This window comes from Leptosomus discolor, chromosome 3, assembly GCF_034619465.1.
Source record: "Leptosomus discolor isolate bLepDis1 chromosome 3, bLepDis1.hap2, whole genome shotgun sequence".
Lineage (NCBI taxonomy): Eukaryota > Metazoa > Chordata > Aves > Leptosomiformes > Leptosomidae > Leptosomus > Leptosomus discolor.
The window spans coordinates 19,533,517-19,550,714 of NC_141393.1; the positions used below are offsets into that span (position 1 = coordinate 19,533,517).

The 17,198-nt window shown below is 37.1% G+C and overlaps 1 protein-coding gene across 3 annotated transcripts in view; it reads left to right on the top strand.

Moving 5' to 3' along the window:
- TTC7B (tetratricopeptide repeat domain 7B) overlaps positions 1-17,198 on the top strand; it is a 153,174-nt gene that overhangs the window by 120,624 nt on the left and 15,352 nt on the right. For all 3 annotated transcript variants that reach the window (XM_086463592.1, XM_086463593.1, XM_086463594.1), the window contains one exon: positions 2,011-2,213. In XM_086463592.1, the coding sequence (XP_086319718.1) occupies positions 2,011-2,213 (203 nt within the window). The remainder of the gene's footprint in view (positions 1-2,010; positions 2,214-17,198) is intronic.

The window sequence follows — 17,198 nt, forward strand, 5'->3', positions numbered from 1 at the left end:
AATTTACTCTAGCAATCCTACAAAAATCGATTAAAAAAGTAGAAAATTAGTAGGACCTTTAAACTGTGCTTACTTACCAACTGCTACTGAAAGTCCAGTTTTTCTTAGTCATTGTTTATAAATTGATTTTGGTGACAACAATTATGAATATTCGTAGCAGTTATCACCTGTAAGTTAAGGTTTATGCACTCTGCTGTACTGGAGTTGACTAGTTAGGGATGCTATGAAATCTGTTGGATGCAGTTATCTCAGAAGAAAGGCACTCAAACATCAGTCCCATTCAGAGTTTTAGGCATAATGCCAAATCCACCACTGTAGTGTGAGAACCTGATCTGTCAGTCTTTAAATCAAGATGGGTGGCCTGTACTGTACAGTGAGAAGTATGTCTTGAACAGTGATAGATCACTTCGCTGTTTTGATGGAGCATTTTGATTTAAACCTTAATCTACAAGACTCTCGTACAGTGTGGTACAATAGAATGCAGTTGTACAATTACTTTGAGGCTCAATTTTTCTACAGTCTATACCAACATAAAAGAAATAGATAATCCAGCCCAGGACTTGTAATATCTCTTTCTTGCATTTAGTATCTCTTTAGTCCTCTCTTCTCCCACTCTTTCAGCAGGAGATTAAGATAATCCAGCAGGGCAGTGAAATAGCAGTGTCATAAGAGCTATTGAAGGCGGATAGTTCTATTATTAGTTGTTAATCACTGAATGAACATTTTTTTCCCCTGCAGTCAATCTGATTTAGACAAGTATATGTCAGGCTACTCAGCTGCTTTCATAGAATCATATAATGGTATGGATTGGAAGGGACCTGAAAGATCATCTAGTTCCAGCCCCCCTGCCATGGGCAGGGACACCTTCCTCTAGACCAGGTAGCTCTAAGCCCCGTCCAACCTGACCTAGAACACTGCCAGGGAGGGGGCAGCCACAGCTTCTCTGGGCAACCTGTGCCACTGTCTCACCACCCTCACAGTGAAAAATTTCTTCCTAATATCTCATGTAAATCTCCGCTCTTTCAGTTTGAAATCATCACCCCTCATGCTATCACTACACTCCCTGATAAAGAGTCCCTCCCCACCTTTCCTGTTGGCCCCCTTTGAGTACTGGAAGGCCACTATAAAGTCTCCCCAGAGCCTTCTCTTCTCCAGGCTGAACAAGCCCAACTCTCTCAGTCTGTCCTCACAGGGGAGGTGCTCCAGCCCCCTGATCATCTTTGTGGCCCTCCTCTGGACCTGCTCAAGCAGGTCCATGTCTTTCTTGTGCTGGGGGCCCCAGAGCTGGTCACAGGACTCCAGGTGGGATCTCACCAGAGCAGAGTAGAGAGGGAGAATCGCCTCCCTTAACCTGCTGGCCAGACCTCTGTTGATGCAGCCCAGGATGTGATTGGCTTTCTGGGCTGTAAGCACACATTGCTGGCTCACATTCAGTCTTTCTCCCACCAGCCCCCCCAAGTCCTTCTCCACAGGGCTGTTCGTAGTCCACTCAGTGCCCAGCCTGTATCTGTGCTTGGGATTCCTCGACTCAGGTGCAGGACCTTGCACGTGGCCTTGTTGAGCTTCATGAGGTTCACACGGTTCCATCTCTCAAGTCTGTCTAGGTCCTTCTGGATGTCATCTCTTCCCTCCAGTGTGTCAATGGCACTACACAGCTTGGTGTCGTTGGCAGACGTGCTGAGTGTGCACTCCATCCCACTGTCCCTGTTGCCAACAAAGATATTAAACAGCACCAGTCCCATTACCAACCTTGAGGAAGGCAACTCGTCACTGGTTTGCACACGGGCATTGGGCTGTTCACTGCCACTCTTTGAGTGCACCCATCCAGCCAGTTCCTTATCCCCCAGGTGGTCCATCCATCAAATCTGTATCTCTCCAATGTAGAGACAGGGATGTCATGTGGGACAGCATTTAATGTGATGAAACTGTTTACATATACAGCAGATGTTATGTCTCGTGATGGTATGATGAAGCAAGAATCATTCATTGGTCCTCACATTCCTTCCACAGCTGAAGTCTACATAGGAATTGGGAAGCCTGCTGAGGCCACAGCGTGTACCCAGGAAGCAGCTAATCTCTTTCCGATGTCGCACTACGTTCTCTACATGAGAGGTCAGGTGGCTGAACTTCGTGGAAATATCGATGAAGCCAAACGCTGGTATGAAGAGGCCTTATCTATTAGTCCTACCCATGTGAAAAGCATGCAGAGGCTGGTAAGTCCTGAGTCCATTTTCGTAAGTACTTTTTTCTCAACTTACAATGCTGTATTGTGAAATCTTAACTTGGTGTGGGTAACGCATAGCTTATGAGTTTTGAATCTATATTTTATTAGCAAAAAAACTGGAAACAGTTTTTTCTGGCTTTTTATTCTCTCTTTTGTGTGTGTTGGTACATAAAAGGATCTGCGGGCAATAAGACTATTTCAGTCCTGAGACTGCAGAGAAAGAAGTAATTTGCATCTGCCTAATATTCAGTCCTGTTGGGAAATAAAGGTAGCTCATGGTAAGAGAGGAGTTGGGTATTGTAGTCTAGAGGAAGGACCAGTAATTCTGCTATCTAATTCCAAACTACAAGTTGAATTCTACATGTGGATTGATACCTTCATGCTGTGTGATTTCTTGGATTTTTGAAAGGTAAAGAATCAGCCTTGCCCTCAAAGGAATGTGTAGCTTTAAGTACGAAGGTGCCTTCCCCAGCATAAATGCATGTGTGTTTATGTACTTCATATATACATACATGTATATATTCTGGGCTTACTATGTTAGGAAAATTACTTTCTTTTTTTTTATCCAGTTGTCTTCCAGAGAGAGCAGAGTAGAACAGCTTCTTACCCAATCTTTTTGTTCAGAAGTAGAAGCTGGTTTCTGCCTAGGTGTTTATGAATTATTTAAGAGAAATTTCTCATGCATCCCTGAGGGGAACATATGAGACAAAGGATCAGATACGAAGGCAGCACAGGGAAAGATTTTTGTTTCACCTTTTGAGCATTTCAAGACATTTGAGCCTACTGACAAATGCCAAAGGGTTCCTTTTTCTGAAGAAGCAAGCAGTCAACCTAAGGCAGTGCTGTCAGTGAAAATGAAAGCTTATGTTTTTCTGGCTATCTTTTTGCCCCTTCTCTGAATCCACCTTTGAATAAATAGTCTGTAAACACACAACGCTCTTCAAAATTACTTGAGAAATTAGCTGCTTTAAGAGGCATGTGGGATGAACAATACTGTGCTTCCAATCCGGGTTCCCTTTTTATGAGATTTCCCGTTTGAGTGCAAGCTGAAGAATAACTATTCATTATATTGGATTGGCCAGTCCCTTTTAAGCATTCTTATAATTTAAAATTTTGTTTTTAAAAGCTTTCTCTGTTACTTTAGACCTTTTCTGTACTAAGATGTTGTTTTGAATAGATGCTGGGAGATTTATGCTGCTTAGATACAAATATTAAAGATGTATGCTGTAAAAATACTTGTCTGTGTAATTCCATTTGGGGCAATTGCAAAAAGTATTTTGAGGAGGAAGTTTGCAGTATTTACTCTTGCCTATGTGTATAGATGAATATCTGTACATCTCAACACTTTGTGTATATTTACCTATTTATTATAAAGAGATATGATCTCAGTGGCAGGGGAGCTATAGCAACAACACTGTGGAGGTACTAGCCTCTATAACAACAGCTGAAATATTAACTTGTAATAGTTGTATTCCCAGTTCTAAGATGACAGTCAAATTATTAATCAAAGTTCTTTGAAAAAATATCTTATTTTCTGTGATTAATTTGATATTTTAAAATTAAGCATTGTTAAGAAAGCCATAATATAAAATGCTACTGCTTCAACATAACAGTTACCTTAGAGCTTAGATTTATTTAATAAGCTTTGGTGAATTACTTTTTTGGGGCAAATACCAAGTCTAGATCATAATAACTTTATATATAAAATGCAACAAAAAGGAAGTAAGATTTAAGGATGGCTCAAGTTCTAGCATGTAGCATACGTATCCAGCCCTGCCTCTCCAAGTAAAATTATTTGAAATAGTTGAACCTGAAATCAGTTTTGAAGGATTTTTTTCTTTTAATTAAAATTTTAGAATGAGTGACATCTGACAGTAAAATTTCCAGATGCTAGTGGTTTATAAGTCTGGATCTTTGATTTGAGATGTTATTTGTAGTTGTTCAGAGAAGAACAAAAGCTAAATAAAATGGTTTTTTATATTTGTATGAACAAGAATATTGGCTTATTGGGAATAGGCAAGATTTCTCCTTTTATAATCCATCCTTTTGATGATGATATATCACTCTGGTAAGAAGGATAAAAAATTAAACTTTGAAGCTTTGCTATTTTTCAGTACAACTTTTTGGCCATAACTCTCTTTAAGTACTTATTCCTGAATACGATCTACTGTTTCTACACAGAAACAACCTTATTAATCTCAGTTACTGAAGAAATGTGTGAAGAATAGAAAGTTCAGTCTTGTGGCTGGAGAACTGATATGCTTCCTTCCATGAGCTGTGGCAGGTCCTGTGCTTTGGAGTTTCTGCACAAAGATTCTTGCGTTTGTCTCAAGTGCAGACTCCATATACTGTTAATGTGACCATGAAGACATGCTCTTTGCAGAAGTCTAATGTATTAATTGAATGTAGTTACCTTTTATTGGTTGGTATGATCCATTAAAAGACTGCATTTGTCTAAAATTACAATTTTCTAAAGAAACAAGTTATATTAATTATGCTGCTGTCTCTAAGTCTTCATTGATTTACTCCTGTTTTAAAGATTTACTGAAATTAAAAACAGGAGGACTTGGTGATGGTGTGAAAATTGGAGCAGTTAAGAGTGATGGAAGAGATCTATTCACCAGCAAAACAATAATGATAAATGGGAGGGTTTGGAGGGAGAGGTTAACTTGCTGCATTTGCCTTAGTAATGAAGTACATAAGACAACGTGACACCTAATATTGGGGGCTTGATCCACAAATAAATGACAATTTGTTTAGCTGTATTCTGCTTAATTAAATTCTTGGGAAGTGGAACTGGTTGTGTTATACTGTTACATTACCTAAGCTGTGAGATATTCTAACAGAGACCTGGCTCCAGGGGGCAGTGTGTTTGTGTTCGTGCTCACTGCCATTTCAGTCCCTTCTAAGATGTTGGTGATTTTATTAATTAAATCAGCTGAAAATCAAAACTAGTTCTTTCAAAGAGAGGTGCTGTTAAAATTCTTTATAGTTGCTTCTGCGACTAAATTATTCCACATACAGTTAATGTTTAAATCCATACATTCATTCAACTGTATTCTGTTTTTAAGATCTGCCTTGTTCTCAGGTGCAGTTTTTTACCATTTGTCACTAACTGAAATTTTCTCCAAGCCAGGGTTTATACCAGCTTGCTATTTGGCTAGCTCTGAATGCTCACAAATTGCCAACAGTGAAGCAGTAACATGGCAGTAGCAATTAAGTATACTACAAATGGCAGCAGCAATGCTTTTGAACAAATGCAGTGTGCCTTCTTGTTTTTAAGAGTTATATAGTGCACTTGGAAAAACAAGGCAAAGTTGTGTTCTAAAGGTCTGAAATACTTCATTTTGTGTTCTGTATTTCAAATTGCTTTTTATCACACCCAATGAAATTCAAAATTTTCTTTAATTACTAAATTGAAAAATGATGATTAGCACTTCAATTGAATGTCATATATACTTGGTAGTCATCTGCCTGATTTTGACCAGAATTGATTTATTTGAACAACTTTCTCCATTCTCCTTGCCCTTTATCATCACCTTCAGATTTTTACATTACTGCTGCCTTCTTGCTTTTGTCATTGTTTTCCTCCCCTGTGAAAAAGGAATAAACAGCCTTTTATCTCCTGCAGTCAGAGTGCTGTTGTGGAAAGTAGCCCTAACTGCTGTTGTGAAATGGGCCATCATTCAGTAATGCCCGAAATGTCAATGACTATTGCAACTCATCGTCCAGGAAACGAATGTACACAGCCTGTGTGTTCTCTAAGGCTGAAAATTTCTTAGCTAAATGTAGCCTTGACATGAAATAGTTTTTCCAGCATTTGTGTATCATTATAGCTCTAGAAGACTAGTATTTTTTTAATAGTAAGTAATTCATCATAGCACTTGCCAGTTAATCCTATTAGTAGCTTAGCTTCTAAGAGTAGAAAACTAAAACAGAAAGGGAGAAATTACTTATCCAAAATTACTCATGTAGTAATTAGTTTTCAAAAAGCATTATCTTAAAGAATTATATTTCCCAGTCCACGCTGTTAGATATCTGTTAAAGTTTCTTATAATTATGCAGAACTAAGTCAGATCTCATTAAGGCTTAGATCAACTATGTGTGCTTTACCTCTCTATTATAAATACATTGTTACTTATTTCTAACTACATTGACTTCTTACGTTTTCTTTCAACCCAAAGACACTTTGCCAGAAAGAAGCCTGGCAGTACATATAGGTAGTATATGCTTATGAGCCTGTCAAGCATGTTGAGCTGACTGAAAGAAAGGAAAAGCAGAGAAGACTTTAGAAACGTGAGTTCAGACCCTGTTTGAAGGGGTCAGCGGAGTTAAAGAAGAGAAAGACTAAACACAGTCACCCAAACTAACTTTTTTCCTTCAGTGAGGTAGTATTTTTTAGTATTTATTCTTCTTTCATAACAAGGACCTCATCTGGGGAACATTCACTAACTCATTTGTTTTTTATTGTCAGGCGCTATACTGTAAAAATTGTCGGTTTAGGCCACAGAGGCTTGTCATAAGCACGTTACGCTGGTTCTTGTAGGTGGTTTGTGTTGTAACTGATTACCATAAAGCTAAATGCTAATGCCAAATCGCAGTGCTCATTGGTTTTGTTAGATCTGTTAGTAAAATATTCTGGGTTTGCCCTTCAGAAACTTCAAGGTTATTTCATAGAAAGTAGAGAAAGCAAAACATACATTCATCCAAATGCTCGCTGCTCCTTACAGAAGGCCTTTTACTGTGATTTGACCACTTTCACATCTAAATATTTCAAGCAGTCACATTCTGCACTCTGAGCAAACAATGACAGTTCTACTTGCATTTTAATCTGGAACGCGCCTGTTGAGTTCAAGTGACTCAAGGACCATTTCAATGCACTTTAAATTCTGTACTGTCATGTGGCACTCACAGGCTATATTCTTTTCTGCATGAAAATATTTTCCGTTTTAGCCTTACAACAGAAAACCATTGGTGCTTAGTGCAATAAAAAGTACATAATGCCAACTTGCATAGTCATTAGCTTTTGAAATAGAATCAAGTTTGAATCAGGGTGAATAATCAAGAAAGCTTGGTTTTTTCCCTGTTTGTTTCAAAGTTATCTCCTTTTATTTTAGTGTTACTGAGCTCAAGTACAGCAGTTAACCATTTCATACTGATTCATATCTTAAAGATTACCATTGGAGGAAGATCAGTGTAATTTCTTGATTCCTGGATGTTTTATCTGAGTTTTACAGTATTCTTTTAGAACAGATTAATTTTTTTTCAGTATTTGACAGCAACAATTGCTACAAATTTGAGTTTAGACTAGAATTCAGTTGCTTTTTGGAAACAGAAAGTGACTATGGGAATTTACTGCACTAATTTTGTTTATAACTTGAAGCAGTGAGCTTCCATTTACTCAGGCAGGAGTGCCTGTGCCTATCCCCTGAGAACTGTTGTTCTGAAAGTGATATTTTGGGGCTGATGAAACATAGGTCCTGCTTCATAAAAGACTTTCTTTCCACATTGCCCTGTATTTACTCCAAATGGCTTAAAGCAGCTGTAGCAGGAACAGATCTTTCAACAAGGAAATACCTCGACTCTTGGATGCTTTTCGCCACCTGAGAGTGAGCTCTGTAAGGACTCTTCAACAGGTTTCAACTTGTCTGTGCTGTCCTCCAGCTGACAGCCATTACAAGAGGAATATTACATGTTGGATTAAATTCATTGTTTGGTTTAGACGATCCATGAATATCTGAAGATGCAAAGGTAATCTGATTTTGTGCAGTATGTGCTGTTGTTGCACTGAATGGAACTGGAGTAAGATGGGGAATCTAAGCCATTGGGGTGTAGTATTTATTGGGACTCTAGTAGCAATGGTTAAGGCAGCTTTCTTTAACTTTTTAAGTGCTTTTTAGATCTCTTATTTTTTTTTTTAGTTAACTTTCCTGAGATTTCTATTTGAAAGAAAGTATCTGAATTGAAGTGAGTTTGGTTTTGTTGTTTTTTTTTTTTTTTTTTTTAATTTCCTTTTACACTTTTATATAGGGATTTTTGCCTGGTATGCTCAGCTTTAACTTTCTGGTTTTGTCTGTTTTCATGTTATCTGTGTGACAGATTTTTCCACAGTTTATCAATTCAGGCTCAGCTTGCCAGAAACCATTTTATTACTTCTATTTGTTCCGATTTAAAAAAATGGAAAATTAATTAGTGTTAGATGCTGGCAGAAGGAAGAGATACTTTGGCTAGAGTTACTCCTCTTTATGTGGCAGGTCACGAATGATTGCAATGTTTTTATTGTATTGTGTGGAACTGGTAAAATTCCATCCATCGGATAATTCATCACAATTCACTGTTGCAGCAGGTCAGTCCACAGTGTGCAGTATTAATCCACAGTTGCTTCTCTTTGCTTGGAAGGTTTTAAGAATCTTTGTTTTCAGTTTTCAAAATACGAGTAGTGTTCATCTCAAGCTTTGATTCATGTTTTATAGCATAAAGTCTTTGAACTGGGTTCTATTGTCAAAAGTGAGCTATTATCAATTTGTTTAACATACAGCAAGTACAGATTAAATATCATAATTTGTGGGTAGCAATCAAGTATCGTTTCAAGTTCAAGGAATAAAATCCACATCACAATGGCCCCAGTCTTGATCAGGGCTTTGTTTTTGCAAGACATCATAACAAAGCATCTGAGGAGGGATTCCCTGCCCTGCACTGTCCATTTCAAGTAATTGACAGGCAGAGAGCTGGAAAACAAGAGTACGCTCACGTACCATTTCTGTAATGGTAACAGTATTTCAGATACAGGTGTAAGATACATACACTTGCCCAGAGAGGTTGTGGAGTCTTGCATCCTTGGAGATACTCAAAATCTGACAGGACACAGCCCTTGGCAACCCACTCCAGGTGACTCTACTTCGACTTTGCATGTAGACAATCTCCAGAGGTCCCCTCCTACCTCAGTCATTCTGTGATTCTAGGAGTGCAAGCAAGACAAGCTTTGTAGATAGAGGGGATGATTTCTGTTAGACAATATGATGGGAACACTTGTTTGTGGACAAAATCTTGTTACAGTCTTCCTATTATGCAAGATTTGCCTTATTTTTACCAGTGGTAAAAAAAATCTATAAAACACAGATTTTGTTCTTTCTTCCCTTATTTCCATGATATATTACCCGTAGCAATCACGGAAGGAAGGTGCAAAAGATTAATGTCTTTCTCAATTATATTCACTCACCTTACATGCATATATAATATACACATACATTTATGTGTACATATATTCTCTGCTACGAACCTGCCTTAATGTTTTGGACACATCTTATAGTCTCTGCACTGTAAAAGTGAAGTGCTGCCAAACCATGTGCCGTACAACATAGTTGTTATCAACTGGTCATTATCTTGCAGACGTTGCAGTGCCCCGCAGTTCCATAAAATGGCCTATTCTGTGATAGCTAGTTAATAATGATGCATTTTGATTGTTGCCAGTCAGATATTTTTACATGCTTGATTTTGCTGCGTTTTAAATACTTCAGCTTTTTTTTTTTTTTTTTTAAGCATGAGGATACAGTGCAAATGCAAGAATGGCCAGTTGATTCCAAAATATTTCCAGTCTTGCTCCTCATGCAGCCTGCTTATGCAATATGGTTGGGAATGTCCGTACAAAAGTGTCAGTTGGGATCTTCACAAGTTAAGTTTTTGGGCTTCTGTCTCTCTCTTGATGGTTTTCTCATGGGAGGGTCAAATATACCTTAATGAGCTGCACTGGGGCTTCTGTAGACAAATATGTGTCTAATATTATTTAAAGAACACAAAATATTTGTGAGTCTTTAGAGTTGTTTACATGGAAATTATCTCCTTGTTTCATAGTACTAAGTAGAGATGATGAACACAGCAGCAAGTTAGTAAAAGCATCTGATCACAGCATAATGAAAAATTTACTTTTTCAGGCTTTTTCTGTAGGATAATTCCTATTAAAAGTCTTTCCAGACTGCATCTCCTTAGGCATTTTACCCTCTAAAGGGCTGACTACATTAAAGTCATCACTTGGGTTTTGTTGATATCCAAAATACTCTTTGCCTTTTCTTCCATGCCTTTTTCCGGGTAACTGGCCACCTAAAAGAGGATGGAGGGGAAAAATCATACAGATTTTTACTAGTGGAAAAATACTAACAAGCACAACTAATGTAACAGAATGAAAATGTCAGTAATCTTAGTCCCAGTAATTCAGGATATGGCCAGGAGGCCTCATGTCAGTAAAGTGCTAATAGTTGCTCTTGATATTTAAGTTCTCCTTGTTTAAAAAAAGAATAAAATGGAAGCGAGAGAAGACCTGGAAGAAACTGAAAATGTGCGCTATTCCCTACTATGCTCTATAGTCTCTTACATCCCTTTTCATGGTTACTTGCTGGTGCTTTTTTTGCATGGATATGAAAAATACAATTTTTATTTTGCTCTGTGTAATTGCCTTTCAATATGAGAATTACTTTGCAAAACACTTCAAATTAGGTCATTCTGCTGAAATATGCACTGGGCTAATTATGATTATTTTGCTTCCCTGGGCATTTTTGTGCTCATTGAATTTATTAAAGTATTACTTTATAGAACTTAAACAGCAATCAAAGCAATGTGGCACCTGGTATGCATGGCTGTCCTTCCTGTAGTCTCTAAGGGCTTTTGCTTGTAGGCAACATCTGGCATCTAATAATTTATAATTGAATTTCATATAATTAATAAAGAAATATTTGTAAGGATTTATTTTAGGGTAAATATAAAGTTCTGTTGTAGAATTCTGTAGGTGAGAACTCATTAATTACTGCAAAACATATTGAGATATAAAGTCGTCTACCTGTGTTGTCAGTTTTTTCCTTTTCTTGTGCTGCATAACTTTGCATACTGGTGAAATATAACTAGATGCTACCATCAACAGCAATCTGAATGAGACAAACCATTCTATGTGGTTTAGTTGTGGTTGTTAGTAAAAGTGTGTGAGAAACTTGTAGCACCATGGCCAAGCGTCTGAGACCTAGCTCTTTAGCAGTCTCTCTTATAATGATGTATTATTATAAAATTGCACAGGAGTTATCAGTGCATGTCTTTTGCTGTTAATCTCTTGGGATTCTTAGGTGCATTTCTGGTGCACTGATGAAATTACCTTTTGCTTTTTGCTTTACACCTATCACAGGGGAGCTTGGCTTGCCTTGGCGTAAGCCATTTCCTGATACAACAGACTGCTCTTGAGAGGACCAGAAGTTACCTAATCAATTATGATTCCTTTTTTCTGACTAGGAACTATAAACAACTTTTTCTTAAATATTGTGCATTATCTTATCCTCATCAAGCAGAAAGTGGCCTACCGTAATGCAAAACTAGAGATCTGGAAGCAACTGCCCCTCAGGAAATTACTTTAATGCTTGCTTTTGCCAAGGTTGTGTCAAACAGCTGCATTCCCCAGATAAGTTTTCTGCTCTGGTACAGAGTTTTTTCTGCAAATCCATAGTCTGGAACAGTCTTTTTATGTCTCTTTATCTCTGCGGCTCATCTCATTTTAAATTTTATTTGAAGACCTTGTTTCCATTTACTGAAGCTTTACTTCCCTGCTACCCAGTATTGCACTTAGCAGTCCTTCCCCTGCTCATGAGCGTACAGTTTAAAGATGAGTTGAACCTTGCACTTTGGAAGGATTCAACCAACTTACTATGTATGAAGAGCATAATAATATTTCTCCAAGATTAGTTTTCTTTAAATGTAGACTGTACATTTCTGGTAGCTAACTGGTTTTATACGGAGTTAAAGAATTGGTCTTTAAGATTAGTGCAAGGCTATTTTTTATGTCAGGCTATTTTTTTAATCTGGGTGATCAAACAGAGAAAGCAATTATTCCAGTGAGCTTTAGCTCATTGGAAAAACCGAAGTGTGTTTTGTCCGACCCTGAAAACTGTGTTCTTTTCTAAGCTTTGATGGTTATTTTTGCATTATTCTTCATATAAGAGTATATTTTTTTCAACAAGTAGCAACAAATAGTATCAAAAAAGTTCTGTGCAGCTACTATTCTTCAAAAAGCTGCTATCTCTTGATTTCTCAAGTAGGGAAGAGGAGACATGCTGTTTGGCCACCTCATGTACTACATCTCACTAAAAAAGGCCAGGGTTTTACCTGAATAAAACTGACTGCTGTCTTCTGTAACTACACTTAGGGAATAGATGAGAATGGTCTTTTAAGTAAAACCATTGTGGCCAAAGCTGTGGACTGCAGAAGCTCTTTATTAAAAGCCTTTGGATGACCTGCTTCTGTACTGTAACTTCATTGCAATCAAATTTCATCAGTACTCTTGATACCGATGTGCTAAGACAATAAATTAAGATATGGCCTGAGGCCAAACTTTGAAATCTACTCACCATCATCCATCCCTCTTGGACGGGTGGACTAGTGGAAACTGGTTCTTAACTCATTTTTATATTCTAGTGCTGCTCTATGCCATCCCTAGCTTGATCTGTTTTCCTATATTCAGCTATATTGAAACTTTACTGAAATTCAGTCAAATTAGTTCTACAATGTTTTTTACTTTTTTTTTTTTTTCCTTGAATTAATCTATCTAATCAAATACTGTACAGGCTAGCCTAGTGTCTCACCAGTGACAAACACATACTGTGTTTTATTCCATTTTTCCCTATTACCGTACTTCTAACCATTCCTTTCTTCAACAGTTGTTCTAAGGCCTTGCATGTAATTTAAGAAAACTGAAATTGAGTTTTGTTCTGAAATACAAACAGTATACTACTTTTTTAGTAGTAAAAATGCTTCCACTATTAACTTGCTACCTAGTCTTTGATTTCTTTTATTTTTCTTTTCTGTTCTTTTCTAGGATGGAGATAATCCAGTTCTCAAAACTTGATTATCTGCATCTCTCTGGTTTTGGTTTTACATTGGCTTGGAAAAGAAAATTCCTGTAGTTTTACTTCGAAGGTCTGGTTGCCTTTTTAATCTGATTTTCTGCTAAAGGATCTTTTCATGCTGTTGCTATGACATGATGCAATATTAACATCAACACTAAAGTCACAAGCCAGCATCTTTGTAAACTGCTTTTGGTGCTGTATGTTTGGCATTGTGAAACAGTGATCTGAGTTTCAATTTGTGTTGACTTAATTTGGTAATGATTGAAAAGTCTGGTTAACACTGCAGGCTCACCGAAGAGGTGGTAAGCTGACCATGTTTAACCTGAGTGCTGGGTACACCTATATCAGCGGCTATGTTGTACAGTTTATTTGCTTCAGCCAGTTATCTATGTGTAAAAGCACAAGGATCAATGTTTTCTAAAACTAGACTCATTCCAGTACTCTGTTGTCTGCAAGTAAACATACCCACTATGTGTTTAATCCAAGTTCACTCTAATGAAACAGTGAATGCAGATTTAAAATTGTTAACGCTTTTAATGCCACTTCTATTGTGGTAAACTACTTGGCTAAGCTGATATAAGTGAAAAAATACATCATGAGTGAGACTTAGTAATGCTAAACTTGAAAACAGCTGGTTTGGGCTTTCATCACATTTTCAATCAGCAGCGCAGTGTTGATCTGCACCTTTTAAATTCTGATATTAATACGCATGGACTTTATAGAGAGCAAAAAGATAAGATCTCTTTAGTTTCAACAGTTAATCACATATGTACAAATCTAATCTGTACATTTCGTTAAAACACTGACTTTGAAAACAACTTTTGGCATTTGAAAAAATACTATTAGTTATAGTCTTTTTTTTTTACCTCCGCACTATGAATTTTTACATCGTTGAACCAATAGCTGATTTAAATCTCGAATTCAGTATTTGATATTTGATCATACAGATGCATTTTTGGTTTTAGCTCTTTATATTTTTAAGCATAAATATTTAAGCATCTCAGCAAGTTTAGAGGAATAAATAGTAACTGGCTAAGTTGAGTGGCTATAGATAGTATGGCAACTAAGACAGTTGGTATGGCAGATAGTAGGACAATGATCTCTTTTATTCTTTTTCTAAATCGAAAGTCTAGATATATAAAAAAGGTTATAGTATTTGTTTTCATAACAAATTTGAGTGGTCAACATGTTAGGTTTCAAATGCTTTTTGCCCTGAAGTATGTATTATTTATTGTCAGTTGAGAAATGGGGAAACTGAGGCGTAGATGCTGTGACTTACCTAGCTCTAAATACAATACAAGCCTCCTGAGTTCTTATTCTGAGCATCACATTCATGGGACTTGCATTTAATTCCTGTGCTTATTCTTTCCAATGCCTTTGCATGCTGAAGAAAATAATATTCCCCCCAGGGATCTCCAATGTATCAGTCAATCTTGTTAGGGCAGCAGCATCAGTATTCCTGCTGCCTGCTGAAGGGAGCCTGCAGGGTTTCTTTTGTGGGTTTTGACTTTAAATGACTGGCAGACTTTAAGAGGGTTTTCCTTATGATATTTGAATTTAGTACTGTCACTGATGGACCTCCTATTAAAATGTAGATTATTAAAACAGCTCTACCATGTATCAATAAAAATTATCTTTTTGGTAGTTATTGCCTTTGCGTGAAGTTTAAGTGAAGGGATATGTGACAGCTCCTTGATAACTATTTCAGCTCAGCCCAGTAAAATGAGGACCTTGTCTCAAATCCACTGCAGAACTTCCAATACTTTAAAATAATAAATCGGTTCATTTACCTACATCTCTCTTTCCCCCAGCTATCTTCCTTTCTGCAAGATTTTGTCAAAGTTGTCTTGGATTTGCTCAATGAATATCGTATTTCCCAAGTCATTGCAGCTAAGATGGTTGGTGAAGGAGATGGCTGTTTAGATAGCAGACTGATTCAGAAGTATCTGTGGCATCAGTGCTTTGTTTCTGTGATTCCTTTTTGATCTGATTTTGAGACCTCAGTTAAACTTAGTACTGTTTTATAGTAATATACTTTTATAGGTAATAAAGGTAAACTACCTCCATAGATCTTTGTTTCTTGTCTTGCATTATTACTTGGTAGAACGTTCCAAGTTCAAGAAAAGCTAACTTCAAAGCAGCACTAAATATGAAGTCTGTGGATATGGAGATCTGAAAGAAAAAGGTTTGCTGCTTTCATTATAATGGGTTGTTAGTTTTTCTCAGATGTTCAGTTCAGGTCTATGCTTTGATGCATCCTCCTGTCCTACAAATCGGACTCCTGCCTGGGTTTGAACAAAAAAAGAACCAAGTCTTGTTTTATGTCCTTGGGGGAAGACATTATAGCCCCTATCATGAACTGGTGAGCATAACTCTTGCATATTTACTTATGTGTAGCATGAGTCAGATTTGGAGAGCTAGTGTCATAAATTTCCTTTTGCTGTTACGTTGTTTGTGTGCTCATCTAATTACCATTACGTGCAATAAATAGAGTTTTGAGTAAGACTTCTCGGGCCAGCTTTTTCCTGAAGAGGGGTAATATTCTCTGGGGAAGGAGATCAGTTTGGTAAGATGTGGCAAACCAAAACTCTGTGCTCCCACTCTGGGATTAGTGGGAGGTAATCAAGAGAGGGCAGTTTAATATCTTGAAGTTTGTCAGAATGGTTGTAAATATTTATTATTGTCGAGTTGTTGAATGTAGTTTTGTACTGAGATGCACTTATTGGACTCTTAGAAAACTAAAAAAACTCTGTACATAACAATGCATTACAGCTTCTTTCTGCTAATCTCTGACCTGAAGCATGTGTGTAGTTTATATATGTGTGGCTTTTTCACACAAATCTGAGAAATCCTGTATTATAATAGATGCTGTTGTGGTGCTTCAAGGAAGCTGGCTTTCAAGAAATAGCCCTTACATTGAATTTAATGTTGCTTTTAGAAACAGCTTTTCTTTCTTAAGAACTGGCATAGAACTGAAGGGAAAAGAAGTATTAGCCAAACATTGAGATGTTAAAATGGAGTGTTCATACTCAAGAGCCACATGTCTTCACATAAAGCATTTGACCCGGAAGAAATCTTCAGTCTTTTAGTACTGCGCAGATGAACCAAGCGAAGCAGTCCATTAGCTAAACACTTACTTGGCACAAATATGAAAACACGAACATTGTTCACACTGTTAAAAGCTAAGCACTGTGAGGAAAGACACTACCCAAAACACTTGAGCAATATAGCGTGGATTAGTAGGCCCATTAGGATGCAGGCATTTGATTCTTTCCATTTTTTTTCTAAATACTTTGATGAAAAATACCAAAATTTTTAAATGCTTCCCTCTTATGCCAGGAACTAAACTTCGTAAGTGAAGTTATGAATGTTTTTTATGGATGTATCTGAAATTAATGTTTGAGTTCATTTCTTTTCTGCATTTTAATTCATTGATTAGGTTTTTTAATCAGTGATGCAGGTGGAATGATTTGTTGGAGCTCAGTGTGTTCAATCTCCCTCGGCCACTGCTGATACACTCTTTATATCGCACACATTGAACTTAATGTTTAAGACTGATATCCTTAGGAAATCTGGCCTACTAAATCATTATTGTTTGTGGGGGGTGTTGTCAGCTTTGTCTTCATAATTTTTAAATTCTTTAGCCAGTTTCATCTGGACAGAAGAGGGAATGATGTAAAAAACAATATAAATAATTTAGGCTTGTGCAAGTATTACAAAAATAGAGGCAGGAGGGAAGACTACCGAAGCTCTTTCATGATTTCCAATTTTTAGTAGATATCAGCAAGTACACATGACAGTGAGCATTTGTAAATTCTTTGCTGCAGGGATATAAGACACAGTCATTAGAAAACCAAACCAGGCTTCGTTACGGTCAGTGCCCATGGAGATAGCTGTTAAAAGTTAACTTTTCAAAATTATTCTATAACAATGTATTCTGCTACATTAGGTTAGTTAGCTATATGACTTGATAGCATAATGTATTTAGACAAAATAGTGAATTGTGAGTATTATAAAGACCTTATCAGCAAAGGGCTATGGGAATAAAAATAATAAAAAAAAGAATCACGGAGATTCAAAATTTCTTCTGTATAATA